Source organism: Fukomys damarensis, unplaced genomic scaffold (genome assembly GCF_012274545.1).
Source record: "Fukomys damarensis isolate Sample0158 unplaced genomic scaffold, DMR_v1.0_HiC HiC_scaffold_37, whole genome shotgun sequence".
Taxonomy (NCBI): Eukaryota; Metazoa; Chordata; class Mammalia; order Rodentia; family Bathyergidae; genus Fukomys; species Fukomys damarensis.
The window spans coordinates 6,008,219-6,028,762 of NW_022900949.1; the positions used below are offsets into that span (position 1 = coordinate 6,008,219).

The following is a 20,544-nucleotide window of genomic DNA, read 5'->3' on the forward strand; positions in this document are numbered from 1 at the left end:
CAGTTGGCTGGGGCGGGGCCGGCGGCGGAGATCGGTGCCCCTCTCCTTCCTGGGGTCATCCGCACCCTGTCAGGGTACCGGGTGGCCTCCATCCCCCCGGGGTGGCCTCTGTCCCTTCCACGGCCTTGCAAATCCCTCCGCCGCTGCAGGGGTGGGGCGAGCTGAGCACTATCAGAGGGTCCCAAACTGGGCCTGTTGGCGCACGCCTATGATCCCAGCACTTAGGAGGCTGAGGCGGGAGGGTCTCAGTGAGTTAGAGGTCAGCTGGGCTCCACAGTGAGTTCAAAGCCAGCCTGAACTGCATAACAAGACCCTGTCTCAAAAAAATTAAAAAAACATGGGCCGAGGATTTAGCTCAGTGGTTCTGCTGCCTGCCTGGCAAGCGAGAGGACCCAAGTTCGTCCCCGGTACAAAAACAGAAGAGGGGGTCCAGGCTTTTGCTTCAGCTTCCCCTAGGGCCCCCTCACTTCCAAGGGGGGCAGCATTCGCAGCTGTGTATCGAACTGATGATGTCAGCCCCCAAAGACACTCAACATGCTGGAGAGCTGCGACAGTTTTATTGCAGCTGTAACTTAAGTCCATCCCTATTCACACTCCGAGTCTCAAGGGGTTGGAGGAGGCACCCAAAGGAGAGGTCCTGTCCCCAACAGAGTCTGGACATGGGATCTGCCCTTTGCAGGGCTATGGGCTTCTTGGCGCCTGCGACCTGTCTCTCCCCCAGAGTCTGCACTCTGGACCAGGCTGGCTGCTCGGCTCTTCCTTTAGTCCTGGTCCTGGGGCCACTGCAATCCCGGGCTGCTCCCGCTGCACCTGTCAGTGGGGCTTGGGGACATGGCCATCCACATAGAAGTTCCTGGTGATCTTGGGCAGAGTGAACTCCGCCCCCTCCAGCTTGGGGGTCAGCACAATCTGGCAGCCCAGGCGGGAGTTCTCCTGGAGCAGGGGCGCCATGTCCAGCATGTCGTCCTCCCTGGGGAGAGGAGGGCACAGTTAGCAGCTGGCACGCGGCCCGGCGGGAGGGAAGGTGGGCAACCCTGGGAGGGAGGGTGCCACGGTGAGTGCAGGCCTGGGGGGGCCTCTGGGCATGGGGACCCCGGTGCTTGGGGAGGTGCTGGCCTGCTCACCGCTCCTCGGGGGGAGGCAGGAGATCCAGGTGGGCCTCGCTCACATACACGTGGCAGGTAGAACATGCTAGGGAGGCTTCGCAGGCCCCTGGGGCAGAAAGAGAAGGAAGTGACTGACAGGGCAACATCCGCAGTGCAGGTGTCACGAGCCCGGCGCCCTGCTGCTGGTGCCATCTCTCTCCCTCCTGGGCTGGCTGCCACTCAGTCCTTTACCCAGCTCTCTGCTCCTCAGCTGCCTGGAGGTTTTACAAGCATGTGGCGGTGCACACCTGTAATCCCAGCACTCAGGAGGCTGAGGCAAAAGGCTTGTGGCAAACTCTCTGGCTTACAGAGAGAAACCTTGTCTCAAAAACCCAAAAAACAAACAAAATATTCCAAACAACAAACACAAAGGGTCTGAAGACATGTCTAGGGTGTCCCAGGATGGTTGAGGACCTGGCTATATGGAGCCACTGGAGAGCATGGACACAACTTCCGCAGCCAAGAGGGGACCTGGGAAGCCTTGCTGTGCCCCTCACTGGGCCCATGTGCTCCTGGGCCACATCCTGGCTGGCTGGGAGAAGGGGCAATGTCGAGCTACAGCGGCTCGGACTTCTGCTGCCCTGGTGACCCTTGGACCGGTCACCGAGAACTGTGACTGGGGAAAACGGGCTTCCTTGTCTGAAGCTCTGCAGAGGGTGTTCACATACAGCATAAGAGCCAAACCCTCCATTCTCATTCCAGATGAATGAGATCTGGTCGTTCACTCTTTCACTCACACTGGCCTCCTGATACAATGGATTACATCAAGTCCATCCCTCCCCAGGGCCTTTCTACTTGCTGAACCTACATTCCAGAATGCTCATCTCTCCAATCTTTCCCTGAAGCTCTGCAGAGGGTGTTCACATACAGCATAAGAGCCAAACCCTCCATTCTCATTCCAGATGAATGAGATCTGGTCGTTCACTCTTTCACTCACACTGGCCTCCTGATACAATGGATTACATCAAGTCCATCCCTCCCCAGGGCCTTTCTACTTGCTGAACCTACATTCCAGAATGCTCATCTCTCCAATCTTTCCCTCGCTGGATCCCTCTTATTTTCAGAGATTTGATCCAACTGTTCTCCGATTCGGTGCCTCTACTCCCTGTTTCTTGTCATTTCACCCTTTTTGATTGTGTGTAGCACATAGCACCATAAAAATCTTTTTAAAAAATATTAAACAGGCTGGTCTATAGTGCATGCCAGTAGTTTCAGCATCTGGGAGGCTGAGGCAGGAGGATCACAGAGAGTTTGAGACCAACCTGGGCTACAAAGTAAGCTCAAAGGCCCACCTGACTACATTGCAAGATCCTGCCTCAAAATCAATAAATCAATAAATACATAAAATTCACGTGTCAAAGCCAGGCATGGTAGTACACACCTGTTATCCCAGCACTTGTAAGGCTAAGACAGGAGGATCACCATGAGTTCAAAGCCAGCCTGGGCTATATAGCAAGAAAATCCTTCTCAAAAATAAAGTAAAATAAAATTAATGTTTCAAACTCTGACCTGAACTGCTGGCTATAGGATTCTGGAACTGAATTGCCTCTATAGCAAGGAGGCCAGCCAGGACCTCCCAGAATATCTCCCCCTTTAATGCACAGTGATTTTTTTTTCTCAGTACCTGGAATCGAACTCAGGATGTTGTGCTTGCCAGGCAGGCACAGCACTGCTGAGCTACATCTCCGGCCCCTCTCCCCCTTCAATGATTGCAACGGGCTCCCTATTAACATTCTCCCAACAAACAGGCCACCTCCCAGGTGATCACACATAACTCCATTTCCCTGTGGGACTGTTGTCCCTGACGGGCTGAAACTGAGATGACAGAAGCCGTATCTCTGTTGTGAGTTGCTGCCCAAACACAGTAGGTACTCCGTTTCACAGAATCACAGAAGGGCAGCACACAGTAGAGGCTAAAAGGCTAAATAAAAATAGGCGGGACCGACAGATTGCAGTACTGGTGACACAATAGGGGCGCTATATCACTGAGCTACTTCCCAGCTCTTCTCAGCTTTTTACTTTGAGATAGGGTCAAGTTACTAAATTGCCTAGGCTGGGCTTGAACTTGAGATCTTCCCGCTTCAGCTTCCCTAATAGCTGGGATTACGGGTATGTATCACTGTGCCTGGCTAAAATGTTTTGGATCTAGTTTTGTCACTTACTAGGCTTTGGACCAGGTCTACTTAAGTTGGGGCTCAGTTCTCCCATCTACAAAATGGAATAATAGCTTCCTCTATTGTATGAAATAAGTATATGTTGACTCAGTTCAAGTAATTTCTGCTGTTACTCTCTTCAGCAAATGGTCATCTAATACCTGTTACATCTAAATACATTACATACAGTGAGTAAGTGGGAACAAGTGAACTCACTGAGCTCAATGCAGCAGGCCACGAAGACAATAAAACAGAGCTAAACCAGGGTGATAGGGGACAGAACTTTAGCTGTGCTGAGGGGATGGGATTGTCAGGAACATGGTATTTCCATTGAGATGTGAAGGTGAGAAGGTGGTAAAATATTTGCTGGGGCCAGGCCTATCAACTCAGCACTCAGGCGACTGAGGAAGCAGGAGCACTGTCAGTACAGGCCCAGCCTGAACCGCATAGCAAGAGCCTTTCTCAAAAAAACAGAAAAAAAGGGGCCAGGGATTTAGCTCAGTGGCACCATGCCTGCCTCGCAAGTGTAAGGTCCTGAATTCAATCCCCCGTAACACACCAAAAAAAAAAAAAAAAAAAAAAATCTTCTTGTTTTCTTTGGTTAGGAAAGCACTTCTGACACAGGAGAACAGCAAATTCAAAACCAAAAGTCTTGAGGCAGGAATGAGCTTGGCTATTTGAAGAATGTCAAGGGCGGGGAATTTAGCTCAGTGGTTCCGCTGCCTGCCCCGCAAGCGCAAGGTCCTGAGTTCGATCCCCGGTACCAAAAAAAAGGAACATCAAGAAAACCGATGTGTACCAGGCCCAGTGTCGCCATGCTGTAATCCCAGCATTTGGGAGGCTGAGAGAGGAGGACCAATTGCCAAGAGTTTGAGGTCAGCCTGGACTACATAGTGAGTTCAAGTCCAGCCTGAGTATATTACAAGACTCTGTCTCAGAAAACAACAAAAAGGAAAATCAATATGGAGTTGGCATCCCATCACTCTGGGAGGCTCAGCAGGGAGAGACCACGACCTCAAGCCTAGCCTGGGCAATTTAGCAACTTTTAGTGAGGACCAGACTCAAAACGATTTGGGATGTAGCTCAGTGTAATGGCCCTGATTTCAATCCTCAGTACCACAAGCACAGTGCTGCTAGTATGGAGGGAGCAAGAGCAACAAAAGAACAACAAGCTCTGAACGTCGAGTTCTAGTGGAGTGGCCTGTAATAAATGCTTACTAAATAAGAAGTGTAAAGTTTGGGATTCAATACATATTTGATGGGAAGCCATAGGTGGGCTAAGCAGTGGACAGACTGATGATAATGGATTAGGCTGGAATGGGTAATTCGCTGTGCCTGGCTCCTACCTTCCAGGTCCACACCGTGGCGCTGGGCCAGATGGAGGACATTGTCCCCGACTCTGCCGCTCACCGGGATCCGCTGGCCTGACCGGTCTATGAACACCACATTCACCCTGGGGACAGACGGGGTGTGGGTGTCGACGTGCAGGACAAGCTCAGGGGCCTCATAGGGTCAGGAACTCGGGAATCGAGCTAGACGGGGATAAAAGAGGGCGAGGCAGATAAAGGACCCTGGAGAGAAGCTGCAGGGCATAGCGGGAACCCAGGAAACCTCGTGGGACGAGGAACGGGGCACTTGGCCCCTGCACTCACACGTCCCCGGGCCGCTCAGAGCCGCCGGTGTCCCCTTCTGCCGGGCGCCTGCCTAGAAAACAGTTGAGTGAGCGGAGGCGCCAGCCGTGCGGGCATCCAACTGGCTAACGCAGCCTGTCCCTGGCGATCGGGGTACCTGTTGTCCGGAATTTCCTGCTTCTCAGCGTCTCTGGGTCCCAGGTCCCGCTCCACCAGGAGGCCCTGGCAGCCCGCAGCAGGAGCCTGACACTCACGCCGCCAGGGACAGTGGGGGCGGCCATGACAGGCGTCACGTGACCCGGTGACTGGGCATGCGCGGCGCCGGCCAAGCGAGCAGAGGTCAGAGCGACGCGAACGTGAACTCGGTTTGCAAGGGATCCACGTGGTGTAAAAGAGCCGCGCAGGGAACCGCACACACACACACATATATGGGGTCATCAAACTTCCCACCCAGGTGCCCCTCTGTCCCAGGAACAAAACAGCTCTCATTTCTTTAAAACCATTTACTTACAAACTTTAATTCAGCAAAGGTCTGTGTGGGGAAGATGGGGAGGGGAAGCCCTGGAGTGGACGTGGGCCCGCGTCAGGGGAGGGGAGCTGGTGGGGTTGGGGCCCAGGGTCACCCCAGGTGCACAGGTCCTGCTGTGGGCAGGGTCTATCTGCAAGGAGTTGTTGGTTTCCAGCACTGGGCCTGAAGGAGGCCAGGACTGCGATCCTCCATCAGGCCTGAGGGGAGCTGGGGCGCATCTTCATGGGGAGAGGCCGAGGTTCAGGAGATAGCACAAGGCGGCCAACTTCCAGACACAGAGGGACTGGCTGAAGCCGGCTGAGAAAGCCTGTCTCTGTGCCCAGGCCTGGGTGGACAGGGTGGGATGGGGGTGATGTGCCAAGACCAAGGCTTTGACCTTCTACCGTCCCCAGGGTGGATCCCCCAGGTGGAGGGGCCCAAGCCTGAGGCCAGAGCTATTTGGTCCTGAGTCAAGCTTCCGGAGCTCGGCGTCTGAGACGCTCTGGCCAGCAAGGCAGGCAGCCCAACGTTAAGGCATCAGAAGGCCAGGGGACTGTGGCAAGGAGCAGAGGTCCAGGACAAGGCATTGGCCAGAGTGGGCAGGCAGTGGCAAGAGATGCCGTGCCTGCAGCAGACGGGTGAAAATCGGAAGTGTGGAATGGAGGCCCGGACAGGTGGGACCTTGAAGGAATCAGAGCTGGGGGTTCATCTGAGATGGCTTTAAAAAGAATAAAAATTAGAAAAGGAAAAAAACAGTCAACTGTCAAAATTAAAAAGGGGGCGGGGGGACAGTCTCTGATCTTCACGGGAGGTCAGGGAAACCTCCAAGGCACTCAAAAGGCCAAAACACAGGAGTGACAAGGCAGGAGGGGACCCCGACAAAAGCCAGGCCCAGGCAAGGACAGGAGCGGGCGGGGGAGAGAGCAGGCCGGGCCCCTCTCTCTTAAGGCTGTGGGTTCCCACACCCGGAGCAGTCTGGAGGCGCAGAGCAGCCGGGCACCCCCATACTCTTTGGGCTCTGGCTGGTTGGTCAGCAAAGTCTTTCAGATTTCAGAGATTTCTCTATTACCCGAAAGAAAATTTAAAAAACAAGAACAAAAACAACCACAAAACAAAACACCAGAAAGCCCCAAAGCATCCCTTAAAAAATCCTCTTCCGCTTCAGGTAGGAGTCTGCGTAGTGGCCACCGAGGCCCTGGGAGTGCTGGCCCACGTAGCTGCCCTCTGGGCTGGGCTCAGGTGAGGGCAGCAGGTGGGCAAAGCTTCGTTTCTGGCCGCCCAAGGGGGTCTGGAGACAGAGGGCATGGGCGGCCGGGTGAGGGGGCGCCCCACGGCCGGGCCTCCCCAGCCCTGTGCCTCCCCACCCCCTGACCGTACCTTCAGCAGGTGGCTGTGGCCATTGGGGCCCGGGCCGAGGCCCAGGAGCCCCTCACCGGAGCCCAGCGGGGAGGAGCCGGCTGCCTGGAGAAAGGGGAGAGCACAGGTCACTTCCTCATTTCCGAAGGGTGGGGGTTCAGCTGTTCTAGTCTCACACCTGCCACTTGCAGCTGTGGCTGGGGTGCTGAGATCACAGCACCCTGGAGGGAGGCCCGCCGCCCGCAGGCCGGCCATCCCTGGGGTCCTGCTCCTTACCTTGCTGAGGTGGCTCTGCTTGAGGCCAGCCTGCAGGCCACTGGTGAAGTAGGAGGTGGGCGAGCCCGAGTAGAAGTGAGAGAGAGGCCCGCCGCCACCTCCGCCACTCCGCTCGCTGAAGCCACTGGGCGGAGGGGACATCTGCAGAGAGCAGGGGTGGCCGAGTGGGGAGGGATCCCCCCAAAATGTTCTGGGCTCAGCCGGAACAACTGTCACGGGAACAGCTGGCAGGTGAGCTTGCCCTTTAACCTCCAGGGAAAATATCTAGAGCCACCCACAATGGCCTATGCCTGGAGTCCCAGCTCCTAAGGAGGCTGAAGCAGGAGGATCGCTTGAGCCCAGATCAAAGCCACCTTGGACAACACAGTGAGACCTCGTTGCACAGAATAAAGTCTGCTGTGCTTAATAGCAGGTGGGGTCACTTGTTATGCAGCCAGACGTACTTGTTGCACCCAGAGGCAAGGTGTACATGTGCCTCTTACCTTGTGTCGACTGGGTCCATGAGGCCCTAGGGCTGACTCCCGGTGGGAGAAGAGCCGCCGAGGTCCTAGGTCCTGAATGGAAAGGACAGGGTCACGTGAGGCAGGTCTGTGCCAGTCTCAGTCTGGGCTCAGTTCTGCAGCACAGCAGAACCAGGGCGCTCAGAGGGCAAACTCAGCCTGTGGGGCAGTGGGAATGGGACCAGATGTGCGTTCTGTCCCAGGGCAGAGGTGCCTGGGTCCCCGTGATGACCCAGAGGTGGTCAGCAGTTCTGTTTTCAAGGCATGCTGGGAACCCTGGGAGTATGAACCTGTTCCATTTTCATAGTTGGCATTTATTTCAGCTGTTTAGTTTAAGCCTATGTGGGCCAAACATAACAGGTATGAGCTGCAAGGGGCCAGGAGCTTCTGAACAGGAGGCGGGGTCACAGGAGGACTAAACTCCAGGAATCAGATGGGACACAAATGGATGGACGGACAGGACAGCTAAAGCCTCACAGGAGAGAGACTGGGGAGAAAGGCCGAGAACGTGTAGGTCCTAGGATGGACAGACAGACAAGGCAGGGTTGCCAGGCAAGGCCAGAAAGACAGACTTGCGGTTAGGACCACGCTGGGCAGGTTCCCTGCAGTGTCCCTAATGCTTGGCCTGGCATAACCAATACTAAAGAAATACAATAGGCCCAGGCATGAGAGCACATGCCTGTCATCTCAGCATTATGGGAGGCTGAGGCAGGAGGATTCTAGCCTGGGCAACCATGCAAAGCCCTGGCTCAAAATTAAAAATAAAAAAAAGGGCTGGGGATGTAGCTCAGTGCAAGGGTTTAATTTATAGTACCACACATATACAAACACACCGAAAACCGGGTTGAGTTTTAGACTTCAGATCTTTCCGGAGTTTGGATTTGAGAATGATAATGAGGTATCTGGAGAAGAGAACCCAACTTGAAAGGACGTTCACGTCCATTTCAGACACACCCTACATGCACAGCAGCTCATTTTGTACACCATTCTTTGTACGTCTGCATTCTGCGGTCAGGGCCAGCTCTGATGTGGTGCTCAGTTTCAGAAGCAGTCGGGCAAGGCGGCGCACACCTGTAATCTCAGCTGTTCAGGATACTGAGGCAGGAGGATCACAACTGAGACCGAGACCAGACTGGGTCACTATGCAAGACTCCATCCCATATAAAACTGAAAAGGAGCTGGGGATATAGCTCAGTGCTCCCTGGGGTCCATTCTCAGTACTGCCAAGGTGGGCACGGATGGTATCACCTGTGTGTCACCCCAGCACTCAGGAGGCCCAGGCAAGACGATAGTCTGAGGCCAGTCCCGGCAACTAACTGCCTCAAAACAAGGGTTTTGGAGCTTGGGACCTTCTGGATTGAAAATTTTGGGGTTAGGGATGCCACCCTGCAACAGTTTAGAGAATGACCTAGTCGGGGGACAAAGGGCCACAGCAGCTGACCCTTGGGGACGGCGGGGCTAGGGCAGCTAGGTACTCACCAAGGGGTAATCAAAGCTGTAGCTGTCGGGCAGCCCGGGCTCTGGGGGCAGGCGGGAGCCGGCGAGGGGGCTGAGAAGGCGGGACTTGAGCGGGAAGGCTTTGCTGCCGCTGCCACTTGTACCAGCGCCCCCACCTGGGGCTGGGGCGTTGGGCAAGGATCCCTCGGGCTGGCGGCGGCCTCTCGTGACACACCCCCAGCCCCGGGCTTCCTTGCCAGCCAGGTTGCTAGCCGGGAGCAGGCTGTGCAGGTTTAGGTAGGGATTCAGGGGGATCCGGTAGTCCTTGGGGGGCTCTCCCAGCAGTGAGACCTGTGACAGAGGGCTAGATTCACCAGGGGCACGGGCGGAGGGGGGCACAGGGCAGGAGGCAGGAACGGCACAGGCACAGGGTGCAGCCTTACCCCAGGGGTTGTGGGCAGGGGCCCGCTGTCCTTCTGTAGGCCCCTGAGACCCGGGCCGCGGATCCCCACTGGAGCAGCGGGTGGGGTGAGCTGGGCTGCAGGGGGACCCAGGCCCATGGGCTCCCGGTCAGCCCCAGAGGGGCCCAGCAGAGGTGGCAAGAGGGGTGGTGGCTTTCCTCGCCGAGGTGGCAGCTCCGGGGCCAGGGTCCCCCCTGCAGAGAGAGCAGAGTGACGTCAGGGAATCAGCCCCAAGGCCCTTTCTTCCGGGGCCGCAGCTAGCACAGACCAAAGGTGTCCCAGGGCACCAATCCCCAGGAAGCCCTGGCTGCCCCATGACGGGGACATGCCACTCTCAGTGACAGATGAGAAGACTGAGGCCCAGGGAGGAAAGGGGCTGGGCAAGGGAGAGGGAAGGTGCCCAGGAGAGTTGGGGTGGGTGGGTCTGTGTTACCTGCTGTCAGGTCCCCGAGGAGGGGGTTGGCTGGCTGGGGCCCACCCTGGAGAGGGCCCAGGGGCGAGTCTCCCAGGATCCCGGGCTTCTAGAACAGACACAGTCAGCTGTGGACGGGGATGGGGTGAACTAGGTAGCAACTGACGTCACCCCAAGTTCTTGGCGATCACAGGCACACACACATGCGGCCTGTGGTACCCCAAGGCCCCGGGGGGACAGAGGCTGTACCCAGCATGTCAGGGCCACTCAACCTCCTGGCCGAGCACACACCAGTGTGACAAGAGTCACACGATGTGTGACAGCCAGAGGGTTTTGGTTGCATGTAGTCCCACCATGCCCCAAGCATACACATTCACTGTCACCACCAGACACAGCCCATCCCTGACTGGGCCCCAGCAAAGCAACCCACACACGCCCCTCAGACTCGCCTGTACCCCAGCATCTGCGGCCCTGCACCTGTGCACACCCGTATGCGGAAGGGCAGGACATTCTTCCCCAGCACAGGGATGGGGCGGGGCTCCCCAGCCACACCTGGTCTTTGGCTATAAGTAGGTGTGTCCGGCTGCCCTCACCCTGCTCTGGCTACCAAGGCGGGCTGTCCTTCGCAGGGCAGAGACAGACCCCCGTGAGAGGGGCGAGTCCCACCATCCCATGGCACGAGGGTGGCATGCGGGGGGTTAGGCAGGGGCAGGCAGGGCTGCCGGCGGGGGTGCAGGAAGACCACTGTTACCTTATGGCTCTGGGCCTGCAGGGCGAGCTGCAGCAACGCCGTGGACAGAGCCGGCCCGTTGAGCAGTGGCATGGCAGGGGGCGCACCCAGGAGGCCTGGGGAAGATGCAGCGAGCTGGGTGAGGGCCCTCAGATGGGCACCTCTTTCCCCTACCGCTCAACATAGGCCTGGCTGCAGGTGGGGCAGCAGAGGAAGGGGCTGGGGAGGGCAGGGCGCATTGTGGAACAGGCCCCGGTTCCCACTGTCCTGCCTCTGGGAGGGACCTCCACCGGCCTGGGGCCCCACGCTTACCCTGCTTGCCCCCTGCGCTGCTGTGGAGCAGGGGGTTGAGGAGCAGCTGCAGGGAGGCGGATGGGCCCAGGTTGTTGAGCAGCTGCAGGATATTAGGCTCAGGCAGGAGCCCCTTGCCGCGGTTGAGGGCCTGAGGAGGGGACAGGGCAGCTGAGCACCGCCTGGCTGCGGTGACGCACCATGCCCACCCGCACACCCCTCCCGCACACTCACCGTGGCCTGGGCAGCAATGAGTGCAGCCAGCATGCTGCGGCCAGGGGGCCCCGGGGCGCAGAAGGACACGCGTAGGTGGCTGCCCCCCAGGGCCAGGCCGTCAGCCCGCTGCTGTGCAGCCTCGGCCATCTCCGCAGTCTCGTACTCCAGCACCGCGAAGCCCTTCAGCTGCCCGTCCTGGCCGCACGCCAGCTGTGGGGAGGCTCTCATGAGGCGGAGGCTGCCAACACCCTGAACCCAGGGGTAGCCCCAAAAGGGTCAGGCGCTGCACTGGGCCGGGGCAGTGTCCCTTCAAGGCAGTAGAAGCCCTGCTCCTGTACCAGCCTGGAAGGTTACCACATTTTGCAGAGGCGACAACTGAGGCCCAGACAGGGCAGTGCGGCTAAGGCCACACTGCAAGGGAAGCAGAGCCAGGGCCTGGCTCACAGGAGTCAACTGCACAAGGCCTCTTGCCAGTGCCACTGACTGGGATTCCCCAGCACACTGAGACTCCAGGACCGAGGGCTCAAGGTTGAGCAGCTGGGCACAGAGGCACGGTCACAGTTGGCAGGGACACCTCTCCTGCAGGCCCACAGCCCCTCATCTGCAGCCTTGGGTAGTCGAGCTCCAGGGCGCGCCTGCTGGAGACTGGAAAGGTGGGTGCTGTGCACACTGAGTACTACACGACAGTCCCTGCTGTGGGGCGAGGCAGCTCCCGCTAAACAAATGACAGCCAGACACGGAGAAAGAGGCCACAACCAACCAGGTCAGTCAGGCCTTGCTGCCACCTATACAACTCCACAAACCTGTCTCCTGGTTGTCAGGGCACAGTGAGTGCTGCAACCGCAGTCGGACTGCTCCAGAGGGAGCAGGTGCCCAGACAGCACCCGGCCCCGGCCCTGCCTGGCTCCAAGCGACCAGCTCCAAATGCCATGGCCAGAGTCACTGCACAGCAAAGGTGGAAACTGAGGCTCCAAGAAGGCAGCCCCTTACCAGGCCAAGCCAAAGCAGGGGCCAGAGAAGGCCAGGCTGGTGCCCCTTCATGAGATTTGCCTGGGTGGCAATGGCTGTCCTCCCTTGTCCCAGTTCACACTGTCATGGTCTGGGACCAACATCATGTCTCTAAATTGACACATGGGACAGCTGCAAAAGGAGTGAGAAAAAGTTTGTGTCCAAACCGAAAGGTGCCAGTGGCGAAGCAAGTGGGCACAGGAGGCTGAGACAGGAATACAGCAAGATCAAGCCCAGCCTGGCAAATTAGGAAAACCCTGTCTCAAAAAACAAAATTAAAGAGGGCTGGCTGGGGATGTAACTTGGTGCTCTCTGAGTTTAATACCCAGTACCAAAGCAAACCAAACACGGTGGAGAAACTAAACCAAACCAGATAGGAAGCTGGGTGTGATGCTCCATACTTGGAAGCCCAGCACTGGGGAGGCTGAAGCCGGAGGATCGCTTGAGCCTAGGAGTTTGAGATCAGCCTTGGGCATCATAGTGAGGTCCCACTTCAGAAAAGACGGAATCAGTTTTCAGTGTTTCCTATTTCAGAATTTCAGAGGAGGGGCTCACCCTCCTGTGTGATTTTGATGGAGCGGACAGGGTGAGCCAAAGAAGGTACAGGGAGCTTTTGCCAATGGACCTTTCAGGATGTGAGGATGCTAACGTGTGACTGACTATGCAGTAACAAAAATACGCAGCGGAACACACTCTTCCTTAACACCCAAGGTCTACTATACCAGCTTTATTTCGCATTAGTACAGCAGTACTGAGGGTCGAACCTGGAGTCTCGCGTGCGTTAGGCGAGCGTCGTTGTGGACACTGAGCTTCAGGCAAACCCTGTCTGTTTTCTATTTGGAGACGGGGTCTCACTAGGCACGCGCCACTCATGCTGGCCTCGAACCTGCGCCTCCCAGGTGGTGTGCGCCACTGCACCTGGCTGTTCTTTGCTTGGTGATGGGTCTCACACGTGCTAAGTCTCTGCCCTAGCACTGAGTCGCACCCCAGCTTGTGATACCTGCTTTATATATTTCCACAGCAAACTGTTTTGCCCCTTCCCTACATAGGAGTATTTTCAAGCAACCATGTATTAAAGCAATTAAGATCTAAATCTGCCTGTGAATCAAAGGCAGGAGACACAGCAGCGGGTTTGTCCTTGGGGTTCCCATGTTGATTATATAAAAAATAACACGCCTGTGACCACGGCAAGCTCCCCAGACACACATTGCCCGCGGGGCGCAGGGCCCAGGTCAGCTGGGTGATCTCTTGCCAGCTGGCTGACCTGGTGCGCGCGCACACACACACACACACATACATGCATTCCTGTCTCTGTGTCCCTATCTGGAAAATGGGAGGCAACCAGACCCCACCTTGTGGGGTTGTAAATGTTCAGCAAAGGTCTGAGGTGCGGCTTGGGGGCCAGTGCCCGCCTAGCGTGTGTGAGGACTGGGCTCCACCCCCAGCCCCATGTAAATAGAAGACTAAACAAATGCCTGGGGAGCCAGGTGTGGTGATACACACCTGGAATCCTAGCATTCAGGGAAGCCGAGGCAAAAGGCTAACATTTGATTCCCACCTAGGCAATTTAGCAAGACCCCATCTCAAAATCAAAAAAATAGGGGTCGGGATTTAGCTCAGTGGTTCCACTGCCTGCTTCACAAGTAGGAGGTCCTAAGTTCAATCCCTGGTACAAAAGAAAAAGAAAAAGAAAAAGAAAAGAAAGGCTGGGGATGTAGCTCAGTGGTTGAAAGCCCCTGGGTTTGAACCCTTAGTACTAAAAAAAAAAAAAAAGAGTATTTTTTTTTTCCTTCCAGTACTGGGGATCCAACTCAGGACCTTGCCCTTGTGAGGCAGGCATGGTGCCACTGAGCTAAATCCCCAGCCCTGAGAGAATGTTAAATAAATAAATATCCTAGGGGATGTGTAAGTAGAGGAACGAATGGGCAGCCATTCAAATGAACCCACTCAGAAAGCATGACTAAGACCAGGACGTAGTAAACACCAGTAGCCCCAGCTACTCAGGAGGCTGAGAGAAGAGGATCATTTAGGCCTATCGGTTCAAGACTTGCGATGCAACACAAGGGGACCTCATCTAAACCAACTGCTGGGCATAGTGGCACACGCCTATAATCCCAGGAAGTCGGAGGCTGAGGCAGGAGGATTGCTACATGTTTGAGGCCAGGCCTGTGGTACACAAAATCCTGCTTCAAAAAAGAAAAAAAAAAAAGAAAGAAAGAAAGCAGTACTAGCTTCATTTCAAGATGGGGAAACTGAGGCACAGAGAACTTGCAGCAGGTCATGGCCCCTGTCCTCAGGCCCCATACCAGAGGACAAGGTCACTGAGCAAATTCCAGTCAGGTCTGGAGTAGCTGTGTGGCAGAAAGGACGAACCATGCAGGACACAGGAGAGAGCCGCGGGCAGAGATGTCACACGGGGGCTGGGCCCACAGAAGGTCCAAGATTCGGGGCTGAACCCAGCAATGTCCCTCAGCCCTACGCTGGCCATGTTACGATCCTGGCACTGCCTGGCCCTGGTGGAACCCCACGAAGCAGTGTCCCCACCTGGAAACGGGGCAGTGCCCGACTCTCTGGGCTGTTACAGAATGGTGAGGGCTGGGCCCGACCCACTCCTGCCTGGGCACCTGGCCCAGGGAAAGGCACGCACACACAAGGGCCCAGCACCTGCTCTCAGAGCCCCTACCCATTCGGCTCACCTGGCAGAAGGTGGGTGTGTGCACGGCCGACAGTGCCTGGCGCAGGGCATCCACGTCGCTGAAGCCAGGGGGCAGGTGGTCTACACAGAGGCAGCGTGAGTGCAGCAGGGCCGGCGTGAGCTGGCCCGCATCTGTCCAGTGCACGTACAGCGTGCGCGGGCCCAGTGGCTTGCCCAGCAGGTCCGACTTGGCGCGGGCAGCCGAGTCCTTCTTCATGTATTCTGCAAAGCCGTAGCCCTTGGAGTGGCCGGTGTGCTCACTGTAGACCAAGAAGCAGCGCTCCAGGCTGCCGAAGGGCCGCACCAGCTCCTCAAACTGTGCCTGTGTGAGGCTTGGGGGCAGGTTGGCCACACACAGCAGCGCGTCCGTGGGCTGCAGCTGCACGGACAGCTCGCGCTCCCGCAGGTGGCTCTGGTGGAAGGCACTGATGGCTGCCTCAGCCTGCTCCCCATTCAGCAGGGTCACAAAAGCTGCACACAGGAGGGACGTGGGATAAGCAGGGCCCCTGAGGGCCTGCTCACAGGCCTACCCCTTGAAGCACTTGTGACCTCAGGACGGGGGCCACCGGGACATCCCAGGTCACAGCTGCTCCAGGCAGCTGAGCACTAGTGTGCGAGGGGGCCAGCTAGTGCCTCCTGCAGGCAACCCGTGTCCCTCTGCAGCCCAGAGCAATCAGGCCAACCATACCCATGGCTGCACCCTAAGACCCACGTGACAACAGGGTGCCACCAGGGCAGGGATGAAGCTGGTGGTCACTGGTGCCAGGTTTAAGCCTCAGATTCTGGGACTTTAGGTGTCAACCTTCCCATCTGTTCAACAGGAATGAGGGAGCCTCCCAACACCTGGAGGAGAAGTGGGCTCACAGCAGCACCCCTGCCAGGGGAAGGGCCCTTGGACACAAAGAACTTGGCAGTGGCATGGCCGGCAGTCCTAGCTTTCTGGAAGCTTGAAGGCAGGAGGAGCACCTGAGCCCAGAGTCCAGGGCCAGCCTGGGCAACACAGCGAGACCCCACCTCTTAAGACCAAGTCAAGTCAGGGAAGGGCACGCCTGTATTCCCGGCACTCGGAGGCTGAGGCGAGACGCTGGAGTTGTGGCCAGCATGGGCTATAGACCAAGTTCAAGGCTAGCCTAAGGTACAAAGTGAGACCCCAATTCAAGAAAACAAATCAAATCAAATAAGCCAGGCACAGTGGTGCACACCTGTAATCCCAGCTATTCAGGAGGCTGAGACAGGAGGATGGCAAGTTCTAGAATATGCCAGACACCCAGAGCATTAATTCATCACCTGTTACTCGCTGACAGCCAGCGTGAGGATAAAGCAGGGTTCCAATTTGATATCTGTCTGTCCCTGGCCCACCGGGTAGGTCTCCAAGGGACATATTTGCACCCAGGTCAGATTCGAAGCAAGGCTTTGGCCTACCTCTCAGACAGTTTTGAGAGAGGAAAATGATCAGGGTCAGCTTTAATGTGATGGGGATCCGGGGGAAGGCAGGTGACAGCATGAAGGGTTGGAGGCAGTAAGGCCAGAGGGAGGCAGAGACAGAGGGGACGGGGACCAGGCAAAAGCCAAAGTGGCTCGAAGGAGAAGCACAGGTAGGCCTGGTGACTGGTTAGCTGGGGCAAGTGGGGTAAGAGGGTGAGTCCAAGGCCCAGAGGAAAAAGTGGGGGGGGGCGCCTGGGATGCCAGGCAGGCGGTGACCTGCTGCACTAGGATCAGGGACAGTGTTGGGACTGAAGTTCAGAAGGCACTGAGCCAGGACCCTCTCATCTTCCAGGACTGTCACCTCCTGCCCACCTGGCCCACCCTGTGGCCGCACAAACCTGTCCCTTTGTATTTGTCCACAAAACAGTACTTGAGCTCATAGTCGCCGAGTAGATCATGTACTTCCTGCACAGAAAGAAGCCAGAGGACAGGGAGTCACTAGGGACAGAAGGGACTTCCACCTTACAAATGAGTGTGGCCACATTATTTGCCCAAGGCCATTCAGCTGCAAAGGTGGATTTGCCCACTCTTAACACTTAGCTTTCAGGGAAGCTGCTGAGCCTCTATCTGCAAATCTTACTAACAACGCCACCCAGTTACTTATCAACAAATCCATGGTGAGGTGAGGGAACTGAGGCTCAGAGAAGTTAAGAAACACTTCAGAAGGCCTGAGGCTGGTCAGGGCAGCAGCAGGAACAACATTCGGGGCTGCCTGGCCAGGGAGGACAGGTAGTTAAAAGCCCACACCGGACAGCTCTTGGCCTCCCACTCCCTCCTGTCGTCAGGGTCACCCTCTCGTTAGCCAGCTTTGAGGGTGAGGAACCGAGGCCTGCTTGTAGCTCCAGAAACAAATCAGAACACATACGGTGGACTTTTACCCACCATTTGGTCTGTCCCCAAATCATGCCCTTCTAAAACCCTTGGGGTCCTACTAGCCAGTACCTACCCATGGGCAAAGAAGGCCCATGGCACGTATGTTGGTGGGCTCGAGAGTGGAGATTCCCAAGACCAGGGATGTGAACCTTGCCATTGCACTGTGCTAGGGCAGGGCAGGGCAGGGCAGGATATATGGCATTTCGCTGGGTCCAAAGAGCACTAGGAAGCCCTGCCCCATGTCGGTCCCCAGACAAGGGTGCTCCTGGCAGCCAGATTAGCCAAGACAAGCTCCACAGATCATCCCCTCCACTTTCCTGTAGATTTGAAAAAAGTTGGCAGGAAACCTCATTTTCCCAAATCAATCCCGGACCTTTGGAGGCCTCTCCAACTTCCGGCTCTCTCTCAGAAGCATGGATCAGTGTAGTAGGAAAGGGAATACTCTAACCCCGAAACTTCTGGATATGAGATCCTGCCAACCCGATTTAGTCGACTGGGGAAAAGCACAATCCGAGGTGGGGGTCACCTGGAATCCCCGTTTCCACCCCTCCCAACTTGGCAGCCCATTCCCGAACCTCCAGCGAGTCTAAAGTTGCCCGTCCCCTTCTACTCTCCACCCCCTTCAATCGCTTAGCCTCGCCCAAGCCAGTGGTCGCCCCTAGCAACGGCCTCCCTCAGTCCAAAGTTGGTTTCTCCCCTCACCACGGTCCCCCACATCTCCTTCGTTTTTGGTCTCTCCCGACCCCGCGAGGATCCCGCGCTCGGACGCCCCCGCCGGCACCCCCCCAACAGATGCCAGCGCTGGTGCCGCCCGGTTTCCCTCGCGCACGCGCACGGTGATATTTCCCGCCACGCTCCCACACCGCCCCCCCATACCTGGTTGGTCACGTCCCCCGGGAGGCCCCGGATCAGTATCTTGCGGCGGTTACGAAACTGTCGTTCGGTGTGTTCCAGGCGTTTCCGGATCTCTTCTGGATCTAGTGGCGGCAGCTCTTCGGGCGCCCGGCGTTCTGCAGTCTCGGTGGCTTCAGCCTCGGCCCCAGGCTCGGGGCTCAACGGGGGCCGGTGAGTAACGGACACGTCGGCCGCCATCTTGGGAAACCCGGCGCCTTCTGGGACCAGCGAGCCTGGGCGGAGCGGCATAGAGCGGCAAAGACCACGCACCCTGCCGATTGGCCGAGGAAATCCCCGCCTCCCTCCAGACCTCTCCAGCCCATTGGCGGAAGCCTGGCCAGCCTCTCAGAGTAGGGGTGCGTCAGGGTCACCATAGACACCGCCCCCTTCCGCAGTCTCGGTGCCATTCAATAGAATCGCGGAGCCCTGGAGAGAGCCCAGCCGAAAGGAAGGAATCCAGCCACACACTACGGAGTTTAAAGGCTTTATTGGTGGGAAATTCTAAGGTACAGCCACAGTCCTCTCCGTCTTTGGCCCAGGATCCCGACATCCCTCAGATCAGGAAGCCTCTTCCCCCGGTGTGTCTTCAGGCTGCTGGATTGCCGTGAGGGGCACCGAGTTGCTTTGCTGCTTCACGTGGTAGATGCCGCACCGTTTCTGCATCCCGAAGACGTACAGTAAGGCCCCTGAGGTAATGATCACGCCCAGGACCGTCAACACCGTTAAGCCGATGGTGACCGAGTGGCCCCGACCTGCACAGAGAAAACTGGGAGTAAATATTCGTGCCCGGACCCTCATGGGCTTTCTTCTCCAGCGCCGCAGCCCTTCTGGCTCCTTGCCCTGCGGGCTGGCCTCCGGCAATGATAACAGACTTTTTGGTGTAACTTGACACGGAGTAGGATACCAGATACCGAGGGTACGACCAGCTCTTATGACCAAAGCCTCCTAGGATACAGCCTCGAGGCTGGATTGCCGCGAGCCACGCACTGCACTACAGGAGTAGTGCTCTCTCTGTCTACTCCATATGCTGGGGTCATTCGGCCTGGTCAGCCTGTTTTTTTGAGACAGAGTCTCGCTGTGTAGTCCAGGCTGGCCTCAAACTCCTGATGATCCTCCTGCCTCAGCTTCTCAAGTGCTGGGATGACAGGCTGACAGGCATGCGCCACTACACAGCTATGGGACCCTCTGTAGAACCACCAGGTGACCAGACACCCCAAACTCCAGAGGTACAGGGAAAAGGCAAGGCAAGGCAGTGAGGGTTTCAAAGGCCCGGGTGACCAACTCACCCAGGACACGCAGCTGGACAGCCGTGCTCCTATATATGAGCTCTCCGGCCACCTCGAGGGTGGCGTTGCAGATGAAGTAACGTCCGTTGTCGCTGTCAGTGGCAATGAGCTCAAGCTGGGCAGGCTCCCCCGGAGATGGGGCCAGAACCCCATCCAGTCTGACCTGGGCTCGGGGTCCGGCCTTGCAGGTCACATTCACTGTGGACCCCTTGGGGACGTTGGTCCTGCTCAGTCTCAGAATGGGCCCTGGGAAACCTAAGGTTTTTGGCAGAGCATTGCCCAGAGACTTAGTGACCATGACTGTCCTCTGGGTCGAGCCGCCCCTTTCCTCCTGGGTATCCAGATCTCCTATCCCTTTTCTCCTGGGTACTGAGGATCGAACTCGGGACCTTGTGCTTGTGAGGTAGGCAGCGGAACCACTGGGCTAAATCCCCAGCCCTGGATCTCACTTTCTTGGCGCATATGTTTACCCAGGCCCCGCCCACACGGCAATGTCTGTTTGGGCAACTCAGGCTCCGCCTTCCCTGATATTTCATATCCTCCACATGCTCTGCCCCTCAGCCGACTCAGCCACGCCCTGGCCCCTAAGGTCACGCCCTTCACCCACCCACCCCTCTTACTGAAGACCGTTGTCAATTTCTGTGCAGAGCGACTCACGCCCGCCAAAGTCACGTTGCACACAATCTTCTGGGTCCCCTCTTGGTCCAAGCGCACTGTGGCGGTAGCATTGAGTGTGTCGCCATCCCTCGTGACTGTAGGATTCAGTGTCTGGTTTCCCAGCGCCAGGTGCACCTGGGCCTCAGAGGCCGGGAAGAGGCCATCTAGAACACAATGCACCTGCCTCCTTGTGCCCACCTCCAAGGACCTGGGGGCCAGCAGGTGCGGAGATGTCACTGGCAGGGCTGGTGAAAAGAGGAGATGTAAGCAGGCAGCCAACAGGGACAGTTTCATCCCCAGAACAGGGTCCTCTGGATTACTTGCTGTATTTGGTTTGTTCTTTTGAGACAGGGTCTCTCTGTGTAGCCCAGAATGGCCTTGAGGTCACGGCAATCCTCCTGCCTTAGCCTCCCAAGTGTTGGGATGACAGGCATGCGCCACCACGCCCGGCAGTCCTCTTCATAAGGCGACTTGAATTTCAGTAAGGGTCACCCACTTTCAAGGACCCCTCCTCCCCGGGAGCCCCCGCC

At 57.0% G+C, this 20,544-nt stretch overlaps 3 protein-coding genes across 4 annotated transcripts in view; all 3 read right to left on the reverse strand.

Annotated features, from left to right (window-relative positions):
• Positions 1-358: 358 nt before the first annotated feature.
• Fdx2 (ferredoxin 2) lies at positions 359-5,267 on the reverse strand. The gene is made up of 5 exons (XM_010634703.3): positions 5,087-5,267; positions 4,951-5,002; positions 4,645-4,751; positions 1,125-1,212; positions 359-970 (listed from the first exon to the last, which is right to left on the reverse strand). Exons 1-5 carry the CDS (start codon positions 5,208-5,210, stop codon positions 814-816), a joined length of 528 nt encoding a protein of 175 aa, XP_010633005.1. The 5' UTR covers positions 5,211-5,267; the 3' UTR covers positions 359-813.
• A 557-nt stretch (positions 5,268-5,824) lies between these two features.
• On the reverse strand, positions 5,825-18,400 carry Raver1 (ribonucleoprotein, PTB binding 1). Of its 2 annotated transcripts, none has more exons than XM_010634705.1 (13): positions 18,054-18,400; positions 16,643-16,709; positions 14,821-15,290; positions 11,135-11,326; positions 10,922-11,051; positions 10,631-10,725; positions 9,901-9,988; positions 9,450-9,661; positions 9,049-9,357; positions 7,552-7,623; positions 7,070-7,210; positions 6,815-6,898; positions 5,825-6,118 (listed from the first exon to the last, which is right to left on the reverse strand). In XM_010634705.1, exons 1-13 carry the CDS (start codon positions 18,318-18,320, stop codon positions 5,975-5,977), a joined length of 2,271 nt encoding a protein of 756 aa, XP_010633007.1. In that variant the 5' UTR covers positions 18,321-18,400; the 3' UTR covers positions 5,825-5,974. The 2 variants fall into 2 exon arrangements, with proteins under 2 accessions (XP_010633007.1, XP_010633006.1); XM_010634704.2 differs by having other exon boundaries at positions 6,033-6,725.
• Positions 18,401-18,546: 146 nt separating this feature from the next.
• LOC104869689 (intercellular adhesion molecule 3) overlaps positions 18,547-20,544 on the reverse strand; it is a 5,595-nt gene continuing 3,597 nt past the window's right edge. Inside the window, exons 4-6 of the mRNA XM_010635037.3 lie at positions 19,978-20,395; positions 19,358-19,612; positions 18,547-18,823 (exon numbers count right to left, since the gene is read on the reverse strand). Coding sequence (XP_010633339.1) covers positions 18,630-18,823; positions 19,358-19,612; positions 19,978-20,395 — 867 coding nt within the window. The 3' untranslated portion in view covers positions 18,547-18,629. The remainder of the gene's footprint in view (positions 18,824-19,357; positions 19,613-19,977; positions 20,396-20,544) is intronic.